We start from the raw sequence: 21962 nt of genomic DNA, 5'->3' as shown, positions 1-21962 counted from the left end.
TGGGAAAAATAGGGCAGATTAGGAGCAGGCTTCTACTGCCCCCCCCACACCCGACATATCTGGATTTGTACTTTCCACCCCACTTTGACAGAATATTTGTCACAACTCTGTAAATGTTTCTTTAGCACTTTTGTATGATTGAACATAGTGCTTAGTGACTGCTGCCAACATAATGTCAGCTGACCTTATTAGTTTGGGTGACAGGGCACAATGTTCCTGTAGGTATCTCATTTCTGCTGCTCGGGCTACTTAAAGGGATCCTGTCATCAGAAAACATGTTTTTTTCAAAACCCATCAGTTAATAGTGCTACTCCAGCAGAATTCTGCATTGAAATCCATTTCTCAAAAGAGCAAACTGATTTTTTTATATTCAATTATAAAATTTGACATGGGGCTAGACATTTTGTCAATTTCCCAGCTGCCCCCAGTCATGTGACTTGTACCTGCACTTTAGGAGAGAAATGCTTTCTGGCAGGCTGCTGTTTTTCCTTCTTAATGTAACTGAATGTGTCTCAGTGGGACATGGGTTTTTACTATTGAGTGTTGTTCTTAGATCTACCAGGCAGCTGTTATCTTGTGTTAGGGAGCTGTTATCTGGTTACCTTCCCATTGTTCTTTTGTTTGGCTGCTGGGGGGGGAAAGGGAGGGGGTGATATCACTCCAACTTGCAGTACAGCAGTAAAGAGTGATTGAAGTTTATCAGAGCACAAGTCACATGACTTGGGGCAGCTGGGAAATTGACAATATAGTCTAGCCCCATGTCACTTCGTTTTCCAAAGTCGCCCGAAGTTGCCTCACGAGGAATACGAAGCGTTGCCATGCCGCTGGCCACTTTTCATTACAGCTGGTGCAAGACAGAGGGAAGGCTTAGGGAGATTAGTTGCCGCAAAGACGAGGAGATTAGTCGCCAGGCGACTAAATCTCCCCGAATCCCCAGGTTTGCCCTTACACTTAGGGCTAAACTCTTTGGGAGATTTTGTAAGAAGGTTTCAGATCGACAGATCGCATTCTATAAGTTGAATTTAGTCGCATTTGTCAAAATATCATGGGACTTGAAATCTGATGTGTAAACTGCATGGAAACATTTCCATCCATATCGGCATGACCTTTGGATGCAAACTCTGCATACTGTGTCTTCATCAGACAAGATAAAATCTAATGGTTTCTCAATGACTTTTTTTTTTTTTTTACCAGTGAAAGATTTTAAAGGACAAGGAAAGGCAAAAAAATAAAATCCCATTTTTACTTTTTTTAATGAAAAAGAAACCTATCTCCAATATACTTTAATTAAAAAATGTGTACTGTTTTTAAAAGAAACCTGACTGTATGCAGTTCATTAACTGCTGTGGATAGGAATTGTCAGATGGTCCCTAACTGCTGAGCAGGGAAACAATCATACTTATGAACAGCAGGGGGAGCCCCCCGTCTTACTTCCCAGCCATGCAGAACTCAAGCAGCTTTGTTTATGACGATCCCTAAGCAGCCCAGACTGCACTGAGCATGTGCAGGGTCAGGAAAGATGTTAAACAAAGTTACAAGATGACAGCCCCCTGTGGCCAACGTTGAAAGCATAAATCATTTGTATGATTAGGCTTGTGGTGCAGTAAGTTCATGTTTATATTTAGTATACAAAATACAGCATTTCTAGCCTTATTCTATTTTAGACTTTCCTTGTCCTTTTATATGTCAAATGAAGATGTCTGAACAAACGACACCATCCAACTTTAGCTGAGCTGGCTTTACATTCTAGCTATAGGGGGATCCTACAAATCTCATGCTGGTGCATGGTGTTTCATGGCAAGATCTGACAAAATCTAATAAAAAATTGCCAGTGGAGTTTAGCCATTTCTGTGCATGAGAAACCCCAGCATACAGTTCATCAGTTTGATAAGGCTTGTACCAGGTTGAGCATTCTGAAAGAAAGCAAGGATTTTTGGCTAGCAGCTTTCTGTTGGTTGCCAGAGGAGGGTTCTGGTAGTTATGAAGCCTGAAGTCCACTGTATATTATTATAAGAGCATGCTTCAAATTCTGCCATGGGCTGTTGTTGAAGTCCCAAGTTCCTGCAGGAGTTGAAGGCTTGATCACAAGTTTTTTGAAATGTAACCATATTCTCATTACAGGCAGTCCCCTGGTTACGTACGAGATAGGGTCTGTAGGTTTGCGCTTAAGTTTAATTTGTAAGTTGTAACATATACATTTACTTATTAAATGCAACAAGACAAATGCCTGTCTTAACATAGTATTGATTTTTACCTTTCTGTACTCTGCAGTAAACCACACACACTATAAGGGATTTGGGCAGGTGGTTTATTAAAGCTAAATGCTAATAAAAGACAAACAAACCGTAGTATGTTACTGTAGCAGTATGTAAATTGGGTGTATGTAAAGCGAGGACTCCCTGTATATGTGCAAATACACTTAAACCAGTTTTATACTATGGACAAACATATTTTGTTGAACTACAACACTTAAGATGGGCAATATGCCCACCAACGGCAGGGCTATATCGGGGTAATCCGAACATTCGACCCAAGATTACAACGAGGAGCAATGGTTTCCGACGAGTCGTGGAAAAATTAAACCTTCCTCAACGATATCGTGGCCAGATATCGATCTGGAAGACCCATCTGAAGCCCCCATACACGGGCAGATAAATTGCTGATTTGGACTAAAGGACCGATATTGGCAGCTTTTTCTGCTCGTGTATGGCCACCTTTATCTAAGGGCAGGTAGAGATAGTTAAGTAGCGTATGTATGCTTTCAGGTCGCCCATTCCTGCTTTATGGCTGCTCCACTTTTTTTTTCTCGTACTGTGAGCTTTGAAATGACTGGTGTGTTTGACCTAGATGCACTCACTCTGCATTCCCAGTGCAACGCTGGTGCCCACTGCTCACCCCTGCCCCCAGAAACACAAACACTTGGGCACCTTGTCAGGCTAAAAATGCATGGGTTGAATAGGGATCCTGTTGGAAAAAACTGACCCTGGCTGTTTAACTCAACGTTTTGAAGCAAACTGCAGTACAGATGTATGCTACTGACTATTAATACACGTGGAAGAAATTAGGCAAGGGTTGGCTTTCTTCTTGCATTTATGTGATCTTGCTACTACAGTACATGTGCAGACAGACTCATCTCTGTGCCAGTAGCCTGCCCCCTACATCCTTGCCTGTCTGCTCCCATCAGGATTGGTTAGTGTTACAGTATGACTTCTCCTTCCTCCCTCCTCCAGCATTGGCAGGCGTACACACAATAAAACATTGCTACGGAAACCAAAACACAGAAATGTTTGCTCAGAATGTGCTTTTTTGATTTGAATGTTATGTTTGCAGCCTACCAAGCACTTTGAAGGTGGGTTTGGGACCTTTCCCCACTTCCTTCCCGTGCTTCAATTGCTGCATCCTTCAATAGATTCCAGTAGCACCAGTACAACAAGGGGGCTTGATTTTAACCAATCCCAGGCAATTAGTATTTTTGTTTTTATATTTCAAGCACACCTTTATTGCACACATTCGCTTAGGGGTGAGGGCACCGGGAGATTCAGGGAGATTTAGTCGCCCGGCGACTAATCACCTCTTCTTCTGGGCGACAATATCCACAATCTGCCTTCCCTTACCTTCCGGCCGGTTATAATGAGAAATTGCCAGTGGGATGGCACGCGCGGCACTGAGGAAACTTCGGGGGATTTCGGAAAACGAATTGTAGAGTATGCCTTCCCCAGGCGATTTTCATTTTAGCCGGCGGAGGGCAGGGGAAGACAATTTGTGGAGATTGTCGCCCTGAAGAAGAGGAGATTTGTCGCTTGGGCAACTCAACTCCCCCGGAATCTGCTCTTGTGGCCAGACCCTTCAAACACTTTTTTTTTTAGTTCAGTTGGTTTCAGATAAATAAATAAATGGTTGCCGACTCTGTTACTGTTCTAAATTGATACATTTAGTAGATACAGATACATTTGTTAGCTTTGTCCCTGCTGAGCAGAATTCCTGAGTTGCACTAAGGGTTGGGGCAGATACGGGGAGATTTAGTTGCCTGGCGACTAATCGACTCTTCTGCGGGGCGACAATCTTCCCAAATTGCCTTCCGCCTGCTTGAATGAAGAATCGCGGGATTTCAGGCGATTATGGAAATCGAAGCTCCGCTTATGCATTAGCACAGGCGATTCTTCATTCAAGCAGACAGAAGGCAGTTGGGGGAGATTGTCGCCCCCAGAATAAGCGTTTAGTCGCCAGGCGACTTAATTCCCCCCGAATCTGCCCGTCTGACCCAACCCTAAAGGCAGCTGTTAGAATTGATACAATTGTTGCTTATATTCCAGAGATACTGCTGAGAAATGTATCAACTAAATTTAGCAAATTGTGTCCGTTCAAAATGTTCCTGGGTCACTAAGCTGCCAGACTGAGACACAAACATTAAACTTTAAACTTAAATTGTGGGAAAGCAGTAAAAATAAAAGATGGAAAGCAATTGGAAAAAGTCTTTGTTTATGGTGAACAATCTGAAAACAACTGAACTGAAAAAAGTATTTGAAAGGTGAGCAACCCTTTTAAGGTCGCATTCTTATGATATATCCTTACCTATGAATTATAGATATGTAGTTATTAACTGGTTTGTTTTGAGCTGAATTTCCCTCTGCCCGTTCTGAGAGCTGCTTCTTAAAAAAAAAAAAACACCAGTCTCTGCTTAAGAATTCATTTTTGCAATTGTAATGTTTGTTCAAGAGATATGTTTTAACGGTTGCAAATCCAGCTTATTTTTAGCCCCTCCACCTCCACACACTTTTGGCCTGGTCCTCTTTTTTCCTCTGCAATTTATGGTAAGATGTGTTTCACGTCTGGTACCTAAATGATTTTGGATCAAGTTATTGGCTGCTGGACATGCATGTTTTCAACAGGAGCCTTTTGGTTGGGGCCATATTTCCCCACAATACACATTCATACACTTGCCACTGGGTTGACTCCCCTGACTAAAGTGGGCCCATGTGTGCTGTTTTTTAGTTTAGTTTTTTTTTTTTTTTTTTTTTTTTGGTGCATTTGATCACACAGCCTATCTGATGCTCAAACAGGTGACTTTGGAAGGCCAACTGATTGATTTCATACATGATGTCCAGTGGGACCTAATTCCTGTCCATGTTGTCTGTTTAAGTTATGTTTGCAAATGTTGCTTTAACTGTTTTGCACACAGGAATTTATAATCCTGTTACAATATTGGATGTTCTTGTCGCTACATGTGTGCCCAGCTTTACTTCTTGTAGGTCTCTGTGGGAGAGGAGAATGTAGTGGGTAGTCGGCAACCTGAGAAGCCAAGAGCCAGAAAACTGGAAGCTACAGTGTACTAGATGGAGATCCATATATTTTACATATCATGTCTTCTCATGTCTTGAGAAAAATCCCAGGAGGAGACCGACACATTGAGGAATGCGTCTGTTATTGTGATTCATATATGTGTGTGTATATTTGGACAGAGACAACTTTTTTCTAATTTTGGTTCTGTACATTACCACAATGAATTTTAAATGAAACACCTCAGATGCAGTTGAACAGCAAACTTTCAGCTTTAATTCAGTGGATTGAACAAAAAGATTGCATAAAAATGTGAAGAACTAAAGCCTTTTTTTAATACAATCAATTCATTCCAGGGGCTCAAAAGTAATTGGACACTTGACTCAAAGGCTATTTCATGGGCAGGTGTGGGCAATTCCTTTGTTGTTTCATTATCAATGAAGCAGATAAAAGCCCTGGAGTTGATTTGAGGGGGGGGGGCTTGTATGTGGACAACATGTGATCAAAGGAGCTCTCCATGCAGGTGAAACAAGCCATCCTTAAGCTGGCCATAGACGCAAAGATCCGATCGTACGAATCAACGTACGATCGGACTTTCCCATCTCCCGACCCTCCACTAACCATTCAGATCAAAGTCTTTACCATTCCGATCAAATAAGAACAGATCACCCAATGTTCTGCCCCTGACAGCAATCGTACGATACTTATGTCTGACAACACTAGTGACAGTCTCCCACTGAAAATCGTACGATCGGCAAAACACGCAGAGATATTATCGGCAGGCAACAGAAATTTTCTAACCTGTCCGATCGACCGATCTCTGACGGACGAAAAATGACGGGACTCTCCACACACGGTCCGAAAATCGTACGAATCCACGATTCGTACGATCGGATCTTTGCGTCTATGGCCAGCTTTAAGCTGCAAAAACCGAGAAATTGCTGCAATATTAGGAGGAGCAAAATCTACAGTTTGGAACATCCTGAGAAAGAAAGAAAGCACTGATGACTCGGCAACACAAAAAGACCTGGACTTCCACGGAAGACAACAGTGCTGGATGATCGCAGAATCATTTACATGGTGAAGAGAAACCCCTTCACAACAGCCAAACAAGTGAACAACACTCTCCAGGAGAAAGACTGCATGAAAGTAAATACAGAGGGTGCACTGCAAGGTGCAAGCCATTCATAAGCCTCAACAATAGAAAGGCTAGATTGGACTTTGCTAAAAAAAAACATCTAAAAAAGCCAGCACAGTTCTGGAAAAACATTCTTTGGACAGATGAAACCAAGATCAACCTCTACCAGAATGATGGCAAGAAAAAAGTATGGAGAAGGCGTGGAACAGCTCATGATCCAAAGCATACCACATCTCTATAAAACATGACGGAGGCAGTGTGATGGCTTGGGGGTGTGTAGCTGCCAGTGGCACTGGGACACTAGTGTTTATCCATGATGTGACACAGGACAAAAGCAGCTGAATGAATTCTGAGGTGTTCAGAGATACTGTCTGCTCAAATCCAGCTAAATGCAGTCATATTGATTGGGAGGCGTTTCATAATACAGATCGATAATGACCCAAAACCTACAGTCAAAGCAACCCAGGAGTTTATTAAAGCAAAGAAGTGGAATATTCTTGTATGGCCAAGTCAGTCACCTGATCTAAACCCAATTGATCATGCATTTCACTTGTTGAAGACTGAAGTGAAAGCCGCTGCAGTAAAGGCCTGGCAGAGCATTAAAAAGGAGGAAACCCAGAATCTGGTGATGTCCATGAGTTCAAGACTTCAGGCTGTCATTGCCAGCAAAGGGTTTTCAACCAAGTATTACAAATTAACGTTTTATTTTCAGTTTTTTTATTTTGTCCAATTACTTTTGAGCCCCTGAAATTAAGTGATTGTGTTAAAAAAAGGCTTTCATTCCTCATGTTTATGCAATCTTTTTGTTCAACCCACTGAATTAAAGCTGAAAGTCTGCAGTTCAACTGCATCTGAGTTGTTTGATTTAAAATTCATTGTGGTAATGTACAGAACCAAAATTAGAAAAAACTTGTCCATGTCCAAAGATTTATGGACCTAACTGTATATATAGGCTTTTAGAGAAGTATGCAAATATTAAAAGTTCTAGAAGAGATCGCCATAACTTATAAAAGGTTGCCTTGGCTTTTATGTGAGAAAAGAGGGACATCTAATAGCTCTCTGCAAGATACATTCTCTCCCTGAAGCCTTGTAAGTGTGTATGTAGTTGTGCTTTCTGTTAGTATGTTTGTAATGCCGTTGGAATGAACTGAACATCGATCATATCTCTTCAGTTGTTGAAAACTGCAGCTACATGCATAAAAAATGTTCTCGGTTTTTTCTTTTGTTTTGTTTCTATCCGAGGTGACGCCAACCACTTTTTTCAGCCACTTTACTCCGCATCTACTCTGTTTGGTAGTGTATTCCATTGTATATGAAAACATTATGGCATTTGTTTTCTGCTTATCTGGTCAGTACAAAAGTATTAACTGTAGTCACCCCTTGCCTAATATCGGGGTGATCTTGTAATCAGCCACAGGAGACACATCAATCAGTCCTAAAGTTGCCTATATGCTGACACTTATTAGCAGCCACATATGTTGCTACCTTCAACACCTCCAACAGGATTTCAAGGTGACGTGGCAGACATGCCCAGATGGCCAGCCAAAGTGCCTAACAAAATGTATGGCCAGCTAAAGGCTAATGTCACTTTATCAGGGTTCCAAATGATTCTGCATGAAATGGTCTCCTCACTATCTCTGTAAGATATGTTCCATACAGCTTGATCTGCACATGGACAGATAACATAAATTGGCTTCTAGCCCACTCATCTACAAGTGTCCTGACACAACTTAAGGGCTTGCTAATCTTCAGAATGCAATGTTTTTACTTTAACTCTTTTAGGCCTGTTGTAGGTTGTTGGGGCTTTTCTGCTATATTTGAACTCAAAAGAGGATTCAACCCCCAACTAATAAAACGGGCGCCATCTTCTGGCGCTTTAGTGTTCTTCAGAAAGTAAGTGCCGTATCGGCACATGCTCAGTTGGAGCAGTCTTCTGCTTCGTGATAACTGCACATGCGCTGAAAGTCGCGAAAATTGCCGAAGGGAAGAAGATCTGAAGACTACTGAAGCACCAGAGGGGTAATTACAGGATATGGGGCATTTACAGGTGTTATCACCTGTGTGGGGGGAGCAGAGAGGGGGTGCTATATAGGGGGCAGGGTTAGTTATTCGTTGGGGGTGTTAAATTTTGCTTTAAAGGGATTTTGTCATGATTTTTATGGTTTAGTTTTTATTTCTAAGGTACACTGTTTACACTGCAAATAATCCAGTCTATTATGTAAAATTTCATTCCTAACCCAAGTGTATTTTTTTTTGTTGTTGTAATATTTTTGTTGTAATATTGGTGTGTAGGCAGCCATCTCAAGTCATTTTGCCTGGTCATGTGCTTTCAGAAAGAGCAGCACTTCAGGATGGAACTGCTTTCAGGCAGGCTATTGTTTCTCCTACTCATTGTAACTGGAGACTCCGTGGGAGCTGTTATCTGGTTACATTCCCATTGTTCTACTGATGGGCTGCTGGTGGTGGGGGCGTAGTTGGAGGGAGGGGAGCGATATATATCACTCCAACTTGCAGTGCAGCAGTAGAGAGTGACTGAAGTTTATCAGAGCACAAGTCACATGACTGGGTGCAGCTGGGAAACTGACAATATGTCTAGCCCCATGTCAGATTTCAAAATTAAATATTAAAAAATTAAATATTAAAAAATTCTGCTTGCGCTCCTCTTCAGAAAAGGCAATCAGCGCTCCTTTTCTCCTCACTGGCTTCCTTATAGGTGAGAGCCAGGGAGGAGAAATTGAGCGCTGCACGATGGATCGTCGCCCTGTCGCCTGAAGAGGAGCGCAAGCAGAGTTTCGATAAGTTATTTCTTAATAAAGTCTTAATAAATCCATTACAATACATTGGTAGCCTTACAGAATATTTGTTTTTTAGATGGGGTCAGTATTTAAAAGCCGTAAAGAGTCAGAAGAAGTAGGCAAATAATTCAGATGCTATAAAAAATAAACCAAGAAGACCAATTGAAAAGTTTCTTATAATTAACCATTCTATAAGATACCAAAAGTTAACTTAAAGGTGAACCGCCCCTTTAAAGGGGTGGTTCGCCTTCCAACAATTTTTTTACTTCAGCTGTTTAGAGATTGTTCAACAGAGATACTTTTTTTTCAATCGCTTTCAATTTCTTTTTTTATGTTTTTCTACAAAATTCAAATGTAATTTTCCTGTGTCTGGTATTTCAGTCTGGTAGCTCATTAATCCAGGTGCAGGTTTTGAGTTGTTACGATTTGCTGCATTAGTTGATGCATATCTCAGCAGTATCTTTGGAATGTTAGCAACTATTGTATCAATTATAACAGCTGCCTTTATTGAAACTAAGGGATTCTGCTCAGCAGGGATAAAAATAAGAAATGTATCAAATAATGTATCGATTTAGATCAATTAGCGTGTTGATGACCCCAGCTCTTACAGCTTATTCAGAAAAACACAAGAAAATTCAACATTAAAAAAAAACGGTCACAAATAGAAGGTGATTGAAAAGTCTTTATTTCTGCTGAACTATCTGAAACCAACTGAACTGAAAAAGGGTTAGTGTGCAAATAAGAAATATTGTACAGCATTTATCTCTCTAATATTCCAGTTTGTGGAATGCACTTCGGTATCTGGGCACAGCCTGGTTCAAGGTTAGACAAAATAATAGGCATGATTCAGAAGAAATAAAAGAATATACTTGCAGAACGTAACCATACAGAAGGATTTATTAGCACAGTGATTCAACAGGAATCCTAATGAAGGTCTGAGTAGGGGAACGGAAAGAGTAAAGGGGTCCTTTACCAAAAAAAGCTGGGTTTACATAATTAAAAAATGTAAATCCTGCTGAGCTGCTTAATCAGTTTTACACAAGCAACTCATTAAATTATATGACATCTGCTGCATTGTTTCAAGAGTCAGAGAGGACAGAAAGGGATAAACAAACCGCTTAAAGGAGAACTAAACCCTAAAAATGAATGGGTAAAAATACCATATTTTATATACTGAATTGATTGCACCAGCGTAAAATTTCAGCTTCTCAATAGCAACAATGATTCAGAACATCAAACTTGTCACAGGGGGTTACCATCTTGGAAAGTGTCTGCAACACTCTGAGCAGCTGTTGAGAAGCTAAGCTTAGGGGTTGTCGCAAATTATCCTGCAGAAAATTAGGTTTGTCTATAATATAAGCTAATTGCACTGGTTTCTGTGCTGCCATGTAGTAATTATATGTATTAATTACTAATCAGCCTTATATTGTAACATTTATATTTTAGGCATACTGTATATTTTGAGTCGGTCCCTAAACTCAGTAAGTGACAGCAGCACAGAGCATGTGCATTTAATCAGCAGAAAAGAAGATGGAGAGCTACAGAGACATCTTCAGAGGCACAGATCTTCCCTGCTAAAGGGCTGTGGTTGCCTTAGGCTGATACAATATACTAAATATAAACATGAACTTACTGCACCACAAGCCTAATCAAACAAATAATTTATGCTTTCAAAGTTGGCTACAGGGGGTCACCATCTTGTAACTTTGTTAAACATCTTTGCAAGACTAAGACTGTGCACATGCTCAGTGTGGTCTGGGCTGCTTAGGGATCATCATAAACAAAGCTGCTTGAGTTCTGCATGGCTGGGAAGTAAGGTGTGGGGCTCCCCCTGCTGTTCATAAGTATTATTGTTTCCCTGCAGAGCAGTTAGGGACCGTCTGACCATTCCTATCCACAGCAGTAAATGAAGGGAGAATTTCACTGCATACAGTCAGGTTTCTTATAAAAACAGTACACATTTTTTAATTAAAGTATATTGGATATAGGTTTCTTTTTCATTAAAGAAAGTAAAAATGGGATTTAATTTTTTTTCCGTTACATGCCCTTTAAGCTTTAGTTCTCCTGTAAGTCAACTGGAGAGTTTTTTTTTTCCTTTCTTTTATGCTATGAAACCTGTGTATGTGTTTCGCACGATCTGACCAAGGGACTGACCTGTGGTTTAGTTTGCAACAGTAGCAGTCAAGACCATAATGTGGGGTTAGAATTCCTGACAGCTTTCTCTTTATTCACAGTGCTCAGTGAGCCTCAGCCATCCTTGTCAGTATTGCTGTATTCCAGCTGATGAAGAATTGAATAGCCATTGTGTTTCATAGCTAGTTCATCATTACTAGTTAGCGTCTTAAAGTGGTGGTTCACCTTTAAGTTACATTTTAGTATGTTATAGAATGGCCAATTCTAAGCAACTTTTCAATTGGTCTTCATTTTTTCTTTTTATAATTTTTTTTATTTGCCTTCTTCTGACTCTTCCCAGCTTTCAAATGGGGTTCACTGACCCCATCTGAAAAACAAATGCTCTGTAAGGCTACAAATGTATTGTTATTGCTACTTTTTATTAATCATCTTTCTATTCAGGCCTCTCCTGTTCATATTCCAGTCTCTCATTCAAATCAGTGCATGGTTGCTAGGTTAACTTGCAACTAGATTGCTGAAATTGCAAACTGGAGAGCTGCCGAATAAAAAGCTAAATAACTCAAAAACCACAAATAATAAAAAAAAAAATGAAAACCAAAAGCAATTTGTCTCAGAATATCACTCTCTACAGCATACTAAAAGCTAACTCAAAAGTGAACAACCCCTTTAAGAACAGCTTATTTATCAATCTAATGTATATGTGTAGACTGAGGGGCTCAATACAATAATTATAAAATATGTTCTCTTGAAAGAAGGGGGGAACTTTGTTAAAATGTTTACTTACTTTAAGTGATGGGAAATAATACAAAGTAATAATGTTTAGAAAATTTCACTTAGTTCCAGCAGGTTTAAGTCCCACAATTTATTTTTGCTCCTAGAAGTCTGTTCCTGTCCACGGTACTCAATGTGGGAATTACATAAAGGTTAGGTGGAATCAGACCAGAAGAAACGCAGTGCTTTGCTGCTGATTATCCTTTTATTAGACACATTTCTCCAGACAGGTTTGAGTGGTTTTATATTCTGTGCAGACTGAAAACTTCACTGCTCTATAAAATAAATAGGAAGCCTATAAAAAAAAAAGATAAATGAACGCAGCTGGAAGTAAAGTCTAGGAATTGTCGACCATGCAAAATGTTTTTCTTGGTACCTAAATATTAAGCTAGTACTTTTCTGTCACCCTAGAGAGAAGGAGCAAGAAAGGGAAGAACAGTTAATGGAAGACAAGAAAAGGAAGAAAGAGGATAAAAAAAAGAAAGAAGCTGCTCAGAAGGTAGGTTCCTCTTCCTTGTCGTTGACTTCGATTATTTCTTAAATGGGGTTTATGCGCCTATGCTAAACATGAATATTGGAAAGTTACTCCGCACTGCCTTTTCTTTCATAATGCTCAGTTAAATGAGTGTTACATTGAAATGTAATAGGCCTAATCAAATAAAAGGAAAGGTTCTGATAGTGTTTACGGTCCCTTTTTTTTTTTTTTTTTGCATAAACCAAACTACATGAGTTCAAGTGAAAAGGGGGGTTTATTCTCCCTTTAAGGCTAATGACGGACTGTGCATTTTCACAGCTGCTGCCCTCAGGCAGAGAATAATGGAGGTACCTCAGCGCAAAAATGTTAGACAGGGGCTTGCTGTCTTCTGTCAGTTGGACGGGTTTAAAAGTCCTTGTCCTACAGGCCTCTGTAGACCCCAGTCCATGATCCACTTGTTGGTTACTTCTGTTTGAGAACCACATTATGGTCATCTTCTGCCTCCTCCACCTTCTTCTGTGTGGGCCTAGTCCAGGTTAGCAAGTGCAGTAGAGTAGAGTCTTCTTCACTTTCTCATCTCCTAATGCTCTGGCCAGTCTTTTGCATCGGCCGATTACAATTTCCAACCTGCCCAGGCCAACACATTATTTCGTAGAATTTTGTCTGAGTCTGTGGGCAGATTTAGTAGGAGAACTTCCTTAATATTGTATTGTTGCTTTAAAACTTTCCTCAAAACTGTCAGCTGTCAACAAATCAAATCTCCTCTTTTTTGCGGCGTTCTGCCTTCCCTTGCCTTCCGCCAGCTAAAATGTAAATCACCTGGGGGCAGGCACATGGAACATTTTGTTTTCCAAAGTCGCCTGTAATTGCCTCACGATGAAACTTTGGGCGTCTTCGGAAAACGAAGAGGCTTCACTTCATTGAAGGCCTTTTGCTAGTAAAAGGTCATTACCAATCTGACAACACAATGAATGACATGTTAGGGAGGTTTGCATGGGATTATAGACAGGGAGTTCCAAGCCCAGCAACTTTTCCAACCCCCACGCAGGTCAGAGAAATAGTGCCTGCACTGGACATCTATTCAGCTGGTTTACTAGAACTGCCTATCCAGCACTCTGCACTTACAACATAGGAAGCATTCAGGAGTGTTTTCCCATACTCTGCATACCTTTTATTTTGCTTTCTTATAATGTAAGGTTACCAGATCATGTGGAAAAACAGAAATGTTTCCCGAAAATTCAGCTAGGAGTGTCCTGATTATGCAGACAGGTTTATTAATGGCAGGAGCATATAGCTGACAGAATAGTGGGGCTGCTGTTCATTAAAATGAAGAGCATGTATTACCTAGCATGTCTAAACAAACAAATTTTTAATGTACAGTATCCCCAGTTTAACTATGAAATGCCATTTTGGCAACATCATATTGACTTTGGGCCATTTAGCTAATAATTAAAGGTTAATTAGCCTGTTGGCGTTGTCACTACCCTATCAACCCAAGACAATGGCCACTGGATCTAGTCCTATTATTGTTGGTTCTACTTTGTAATCTGAAGGAAATAAATATTGGCTTGAACATCCATCCCCAGTTAGGGAAAGGAAGATGCGTTCCTCCGATGATTGTTGCTTGCATTTTGTCCCTAGTACAGAGGTTATTCAAAGCTCTATGTAAGTGCAACATTAAAGGAGAACTATCGTGAATAGAATATTTAATAGAAGCTTTGTCATACTAAAATAATAAACTTTTTAAATATAATCAATTAAATATGCTGCATTATTTCTGAAATAATCAATTTATCTTCACTACCCCTAAGTATTTGTTTCTCTTCATTCTGTCTTCATGCAACAGGTGGGTGTCAAATAATCATTGACAGTTAGATCCAATATAACTTATAGTGGAGGCTATAACTTATAGTGGAGGCTTCCTTTCCTAGCAGATGTATTAGAACTCATTAAATAACTGATCCCATTACGAACAAAATCTAACAAAATAACTGCCTTTTGCACAAATCCTGCATGTAGAGAGACACATTGTGATTTTAATAGAGTGAGCTCTAATACATCTAGGCAAAAGGAGCCCCCTTATAAGATATATTGGATCTAACCGTCAATGAATATCTGAAACCCTACTCCTGCAAGAAGACAGAATAAAGAGAAAGTGAGAGAGGGATAGGGAATATAAACTTGATTATTTCATTAATGATGCAGAATATTTAATTGATTGTATTTAGAAAGTGTTTCATTTCAATATGATAAAGCTTATATTTAATTGTAATTTTCACTATTGTTCCCCTATAAGATTGCATGTACATAGAGCTTTTGAATAACTTCTGTACTAGGGACAACATTCATTGGAGGCATACATCTCCCTTTCCAAAACTGGCGATAGTTCCCCTTTAAGTTTAAATTAATTATTCATTTAACCATGACATTTTCTCCAACGAGGAGTTCTTATTTTTTAGGGGTATGGATTTTTTCCTTTCTGGTATAGTTTTTTTAATTTTAGTTGATTCTATGTATTGTTTTATTCAAACTACAGACATAGGAAGGTACTGTGGATAATGTGTGCATTGCTAATATTTCTCTTCTTTCTTTCTGTAAACAGGTCACAGAACAAAAAACCAAAGGTAAGTTGCTGAGCAGTATATGTGTGCTCCTTAATGACTACATATATATGAGCAAAGGAGGACACCGATTTCAGAAAAAAAGATCTGTACTGCCTTTATTGCTCGGTTATTCAAATGAACCTTTATCATATTTGTAAAGTCACGCATTCTTATACATAGGTGACAGTTAGTAGAACTCTTTTTTGTATCTGTCTCCCAAGGTTGCATTATACATGCACTATGTTGTTGTGTAGCAGCAGAACATATATTTTTAATTAGTATGCTTTACCCCCTCCTATTTTATTATAGTGTATGCTGGTTACAATAAAGCCAGTATTCTCACATGGTGCCATAGTGGGGAAAGCAATAGTTGTGAATGTGCATTTAAAATATAAACTCAAACAGAAATGGTTTTATTTATAAATACTGACCACTGCATAGGTTGTCTTTTTCTAGCTACCACTTCTATTATATGCTGAGGGATTTTGAAATCCACTTACATCCAAGTGATGTGGAATCCCATTGTAGACTAGCCCTGTGGGTAAGCTGCTGCTTTATCATTTTTGCTGGTGTCTCATTTAATACTTGTGTTTTTATCTTTAGTGCCCGAAGTGACGAAACCAAGTTCAAGCCAAGCGACGGCCGCCAGCCTACCTGGCAGCTCCCCCTCGCCACCAGTCAATGGTGGCAATAATGCCAAAAGGGTGGCAGTGCCGAACGGACAACCGCCCAGCACCGCCCGCTATATGCCTCGGGAGGTGCCGCCGCGATTCCGCTGCCAGCAGGACCACAAAGTGTTACTGAAGCGTGGACAGCCTCCTCCAGCGTCCTGTATGCTGCCGGGGGGAGGAGCAGGGGCTCCCCCCTCAACCACTGCTCCAGGGGCCTGCCCAGGCAACGCACAGCCAGGGGCGGGGGCACTGCTGCAAGGGGAGAGCGGGCCTACAACAGGTCAGTATGGGTGCTAGAGGAGTCTTCATATATATCATTCTGCAGATGTATGAAAATTATGCTAATACTTTGTAACCCTTTTCGTTTCTGCTGCTAGAATAAGCACGATGACTGAAAGACTGTATTGCAATCTGATCTATATAAAGCTATACTGCTCCTGAAGCACAGTGATTCTTTCTGTAGCAGTGTATATGATGCTCCCGAGTTTCTCTTTAGACTTTATGAATCTCATTCACATCTTGAGGTCTCTTCAAGGGAATCTTGTAATATTCCACATCTTTTGATTTGATATCTGTAAAATCACAGAACTACAGTTTACATCATTTATAGAGCATTACCAACTTATCTATATACTACTACACTCCCACAGAAACACTTTTGATAGGTCTGCCCTCAAACAGTATATGTTTTTATTGGATTGATGAAGTAAAAGTAAACATTTTAGCACAATTTGTTTTTGTAGACTTAAAGATCAAAACAAATTCCTTTATGGCAGAAATATGGATTGCTTTAGTGGTGTTAAAGGACCAGTAACATCAAAATTTTTTAAAATTCGTTAGTATACATTGAAAAATAAACACCAACACAAATTAAACTTTTAAATTGCAAAGCCTTTATTAAAAAATGTGTTATATATCATACTTTCCATAATATATTGTGCCATGTAATACTCAAGTATCCAAGGTTTGCTGATTTACATCTCCTAGCATCCTCATCCAGTCATACCTAGCAACTACCTAGATACTGATTGTCCTTAAATTTTTTTTTTAAATAAATTATGTCTGTCTAATGTTCACTTTTCCATTTGCAGACTCATCATCGGGGGCAGCTGCTACTTCAAATTATGCAAATTCCACTTGGGGCTCAGGAGGCCCCGCAAGCAGCGGCCCCACTACAAACCCTCCCCACGCCTGGGACAAAGTGATTGTAGACGGGTCGGACATGGAAGAGTGGCCTTGCATAGCCGGCGTGGACGCAGAGCCCCCTTCCGACAACGCCACAGACAACAACAGTGCCTCAAACTCAGCCTCGGAGAAGGGACCCCCACAAGGAAGCACCACTAGCCACAAAGGGCGGGGGGGCCAGGGCCAGCAGCAGCAGCAGCCTGGAAGTGAATGTATCCAGGGCGTCTGGAAATCTGACCCCAAGGCTAAGCCTGTCCCGTCTTCCAACCCTGCTGCAGAGGGTGTAAATAGAGTGGGAAACTGGAGAAATGTGGGTGGGTCAGAGAGAGCTGGTTCTGCCTCTGGTTTCAGCAACTTTAATCCAAATACCAACCCATCTGCTTGGCCTGCCCTTGTCCAGGAAGGCAACAGAAAAGGGAACCCAGAATCAGACAGCAGCTTTTCTGGCATACAACTTGGCCCAGTGGGTTTGACCTCTCGGGAGCAGCAGTCAAAGATGGAAATTGCGGGTTCCAGCTTTGCAGGATCGGGCAGGGAGCCTGCCCCAACCCATCACACTGACGGACCAAAAAATGGAAACACTAACTCTACGAACTCAAATACTTTGAATGCCCCTGATAACAAGGGAACAGCTTTTGGGGTGGGCTCATTGGATTCCTGCCGGGGTTCAGACTCCCCTGCTCAAAGCACTGGAGAAAGAAAGAATGGGGGGGTGGGCTCTTGGGGAGCGGGAAGGGGTCAGTCTGCCACAGGAGATGCTAATTTTGGACACAGCAACTCTGGGAGCAATGGACGAGAGAGGGAAGACGCAAGGAAAGCGCCTTTATCTCATAGGCCCAATGGGTCAAGGGGGGAATCTTGGGAAAGCAAAAGTGGGAATGGTTCTTGGGGTTACAGCCCACAGGCAGACCCTAGTGAAGTGAAATGGGGTGAAGGGAACAAATTGGGAGCTGGAGGGTTGTCTCAGGGAGAATGGAAGCAGCCAGCCGGACATGAGGACTTAAAGGTGGGAGAGTGGGGAGGCTTGAACCAAGGAAATTCTAGCACTGGAGCATGGGACAATCAGAAGGGCCACTCTCTATCGGATAACCAGGGCAATGCGTCATCGGCGGCCTGCTGGGGCCGAGCCCCCAGCTCTGCAGGAAGTGAAGCAGGGGGGCAAAGCACTGGAAGCAACCCTAAGGCGGGGGGCAGTGGGGGAAGTGGAGACAGCCTGAACTCCAGCAATCGACGTTCACACAGATCTGCTCCCCCAGACTGTCAGGCTGCTCTTCAGACATTACTGAGCCGCACTGATTTAGATCCCCGGGTGATGTCCAACTCTGGCTGGGGCCAAACCCAGATCAAGCAAGATGCAGCATGGGAGAATGAGGAAGTGCCCACTCGACCTGAAGGCAAATCAGACCGGGGGACTGAAGGTTGGGAGAACGTGTCCCAAGCCAAAACCTCAGGGGGTTGGGGGGATGCTCCCAGCCAAAGCAATCAAAACAAGTCAGGCTGGGGGGAGCCTCCTGCCCCTACACCTTCAACCCAAGAATGGAAGGACACCAAAGCAACTGGCTGGAATGACTATAAAAATAGCTCAACTGGTTGGGTTGGTGGAGGAGGTGGAGGGGGTGGAACACGACCAGAGGACAAGGCAGTTCCAAGTTGGAACAATGAAAGTAGTGGGGCTGCAGAGCCTGGGTGGGGTACACGGCAGTCAAATCCTGGAGGTGGCTGGTCAGCAGGAAAGAATGGTTGGGGGGGGAATGGAAGTGAGGACATGGAGCCTCCCAAGGTCTCTGGGGGCTGGGAAGGCTCAGGAAACAAATCTTCCTCTGGCTGGGGTGAAGTTGGACAAAACGAAGTTGGTTCTTGGGGTAATGGGGCAAACTCAAATCCAGCTCCACGAACTGGCTGGGAGGAGACTAAGAGGCCCCAGGGAGGAGGAAACTGGGGTGAGGCAGCTAGGCCCCAACAACCCTGGAACAAACAGCAGGAAGCAACCCCAGCTTCAGCAAATCCTGGCTCCTGGGGTGGCTCTCAGGCACCCCCTCCACCTGGAAATGGGAGATCACAGCCAAGTTCAGGGTGGAAGGGTGGTCCCCAGCCAACTGTTTCTAAGGAGGAAGAGCCAAGTGGCTGGGAGGAACCATCCTCACAATCCATTGGTCATAAAATGGACATTGACGATGGAACAGCAGCTTGGGGAGATCCTAACAATTACAGTTACAAAAATGTCAGCCTGTGGGATAAGAATGCTCAAGCAGGCCCTGGGCAGATGGCTCGGGAGCAAGGGATATCTGGGTCAATGGCAAACAAGGCAGCTCCCTCAGGTATGTTCTACCAAATGATTATATTCTTTATATTGAAACAACAGATGTTAATACTTGTCCAATTTACATTTTTCCCAAGTAAAAGTTAGTCTGGTTTCATGAAATTCACACTGCCTAAAAGGTACCCTTACATGAAACTTGGAAATTCTGAACTGTGTTTGCAGTGTAGTTCTTCTGAGCAAGTTGAGATCCAGTCTCGTCTTGAATTAAACTTATGACCTAAAATTAATTAATTGCCCACCTCCTTTAATTACTTACAGGTGTTGCAGAATGTCATTTTACTGTATTAAAGGGGAGCAAGTGGACCCAGTTTCATGTATGGCATTAATTGCACTGCTTAAAGGAGAAGGAAAGTTGTTTCACACTTGGGGGTTCCAAGTGAATATTTACTTACCTGAAACCCCGGGCCTGTGCTCCTATCAGCAGAAAACTGCAAAGGCCCGGGGTTATTCCAGCGAGCACCACGGAGCAATCCTCTTCTTGCTTCTCGCGGCTGTGCATGCACATTAGAGTGAAAAGCCAAACTTTAATTAAAAAGTCGGTTATTTCATTCTACTGCGCATACGTCTGTCTCGGGAAATTTGAAGAAAGAAGAAGCCATAAGAGGATCGCTCCATGTTGCTCGCTGGAATAACCCCGGGCCGGTGCAGTTGTCTGCTGATAGGAGCAGTTGCCCGGGGTTTCAGGTAAGTAAATACATTCACTTGGGTGGCACCCCCAAGTGTGAAATGACTTTCCTTTTCCTTTAAGTTGGCAGCTTGTTTTATAAGTGTGTGGGCAAGAGCTATGAGAAATTTTATTACAGTTGGCATCACAGCTGCATTTTAGCCCTTGGCTGCTGTGATGTAAATTACAACCAACTAGTCAACTGACACAAGCATCTCGGAAAGTCCTGACACATTCAGTCCCACCTAAAGGAGAACTAAAGCCTAACTAAAGAAGTAGGCTAGAAATGTTGTTTTGGGCTTCTGTACCAGCCCAAGGCAACAACAGCAGGAAAAATCTGTGCCTCCAAAGTAGCTCTCCATCTTCTTTTCTGCTGATTCACTGCACATGCTCTGTGCTGCTGTTACTTACTGCGCTTAGGCAACCAACTAACAATATACTGTATATACAGAATAGAAATGTCACAGTATAAGGCTAATTAGTACTTAATACAGATAATTACTAAATTCCATCTTAGAAACCAGTGCAACTAGCATCAGAATTTAATAATCAACCTCATTTTCTGCTTGTAAATTTGCAACGACCCCTAAGCCCAGCTTCTCAACAGCTGCTCAGAGCCCACTGAGCATGTGAGTATCAGACACTTTCCAAGATAATGACCCCCTGTGACAAGTTTGAAGTCTTGGATAATTGCTGCTATTGACAAGCTGAAACTTTAGACTTGAACAGTAAGTTTAATATCTAAAATGTGGCAATTTTAACCATATTAATTCTAGGGCTCAGTTCTCCTTTAAATGGATCATCTCTTTTGAATAGTGGAAGAAATTGTCCAGCAACTGTCCAATTCATTTAATTACAAATAGTCAGTGTTGTTAGTTATTTGTAATTGTTTTTCAGATCAGTGTGATTGTTCACATTCTTTGCACTTCTTGAAACTCTGTTGCAAGCCAGCTGATTAAAAGGCCTAGATGAGACCCAATTGTCATGTTGTTTTAATTTTCAGGCCCAAAGAAGCAGTGATACTTGTTAATGACTCAGAAGTTGCCATACCAGCCTCTATATTCCGCAGTTGCATTTACAGTAAAACTGTGAATATATATATCCATAAAACATCCTCTGGTTCCACAATTAAAAGTCCAAGAGAAATCTGGCTCTCGCACACTCTTGTGTGAGATAAATCAATGCTGTCTGGTGCACAATGGTAGAGGTTCGGCAACCTCAAAATCAATTCCAGAAGTCAAGCAATCCAGAGGCACACAGAACTGATGCAAGCAAGGAACACCTTGCACGTTTATTGCGGTATAGCAGTGCAACGTTCCGGGGTCTGGCCCCTTTATCAAGCATATGCTTGATAAAGGGGCCATACCCCGAAACGTTGCACTGCTATACCGCAATAAACGTGCAAGGTGTTCCTTGCTTGCATCAGTTCTGTGTGCCTCTGGATTGCTTGACTTCCACAATTAAAAACCAGGTGTTGGTCCCAACATAGAGCTAAAGTGGGCACAAAGTTAATTTTGTCCATATGTGCTCCTTTGCAATTTCCAACAAGTACCTAATGTGCCCCTTTTGTCTACCGTGATGAACTAAATACAGCTGTATACGTTGATGCAAAGGAAGCCTTGACTTTTTTTTTCAGCCTGGACCTGGCAGTAATTCCAGGATGCACTTAGCTGGTTGTGTCAATATCTGCAACTGACTTGCACCATGTGAATCAGGCAGTAATGCTATTGATGCTACAGAAACACACAAATGCAATAACTTTCTTCTGAGTTGCTTATTGGTGCCTACTATTACACTGGAATTCTACAAAAAAATATATTTTGCAGTGTGTCCAAAAATTCTACTGTGTTTTTGCATGAAACCTGTTGTGTGCTTGATTCTTACCCCTTTACAATTATTTGACTGAGCACTTGCTGGTGCAATGAAAATT

General features: G+C 41.7%; 1 protein-coding gene across 10 annotated transcripts in view; it reads left to right on the top strand.

Moving 5' to 3' along the window:
• The window catches only part of tnrc6b.S (trinucleotide repeat containing 6B S homeolog), a 92468-nt gene that overhangs the window by 37094 nt on the left and 33412 nt on the right, over positions 1–21962 (top strand). For 6 of the 10 annotated variants that reach the window (XM_041561627.1, XM_041561626.1, XM_041561623.1 and 3 more), the window contains exons 1-5: positions 8313–8434; positions 12526–12613; positions 15192–15213; positions 15796–16143; positions 16955–19366. In XM_041561627.1, the coding sequence (XP_041417561.1) occupies positions 8328–8434; positions 12526–12613; positions 15192–15213; positions 15796–16143; positions 16955–19366 (2977 nt within the window). In that variant the 5' untranslated portion in view covers positions 8313–8327. Of the gene's footprint in view, positions 1–8312; positions 8435–12525; positions 12614–15191; positions 15214–15795; positions 16144–16954; positions 19367–21962 lie in introns of those variants that run through there. The other 4 variants (XM_018261197.2, XM_018261201.2, XM_018261198.2 and 1 more) reach the window with 1 other exon arrangement.

The sequence above is a fragment of the Xenopus laevis genome, chromosome 4S (assembly GCF_017654675.1).
Source record: "Xenopus laevis strain J_2021 chromosome 4S, Xenopus_laevis_v10.1, whole genome shotgun sequence".
Classification (NCBI taxonomy): Eukaryota; Metazoa; Chordata; class Amphibia; order Anura; family Pipidae; genus Xenopus; species Xenopus laevis.
Note: the sequence above shows the minus strand (reverse complement) of the source record. Positions and strands in the feature narration are given on the sequence as shown.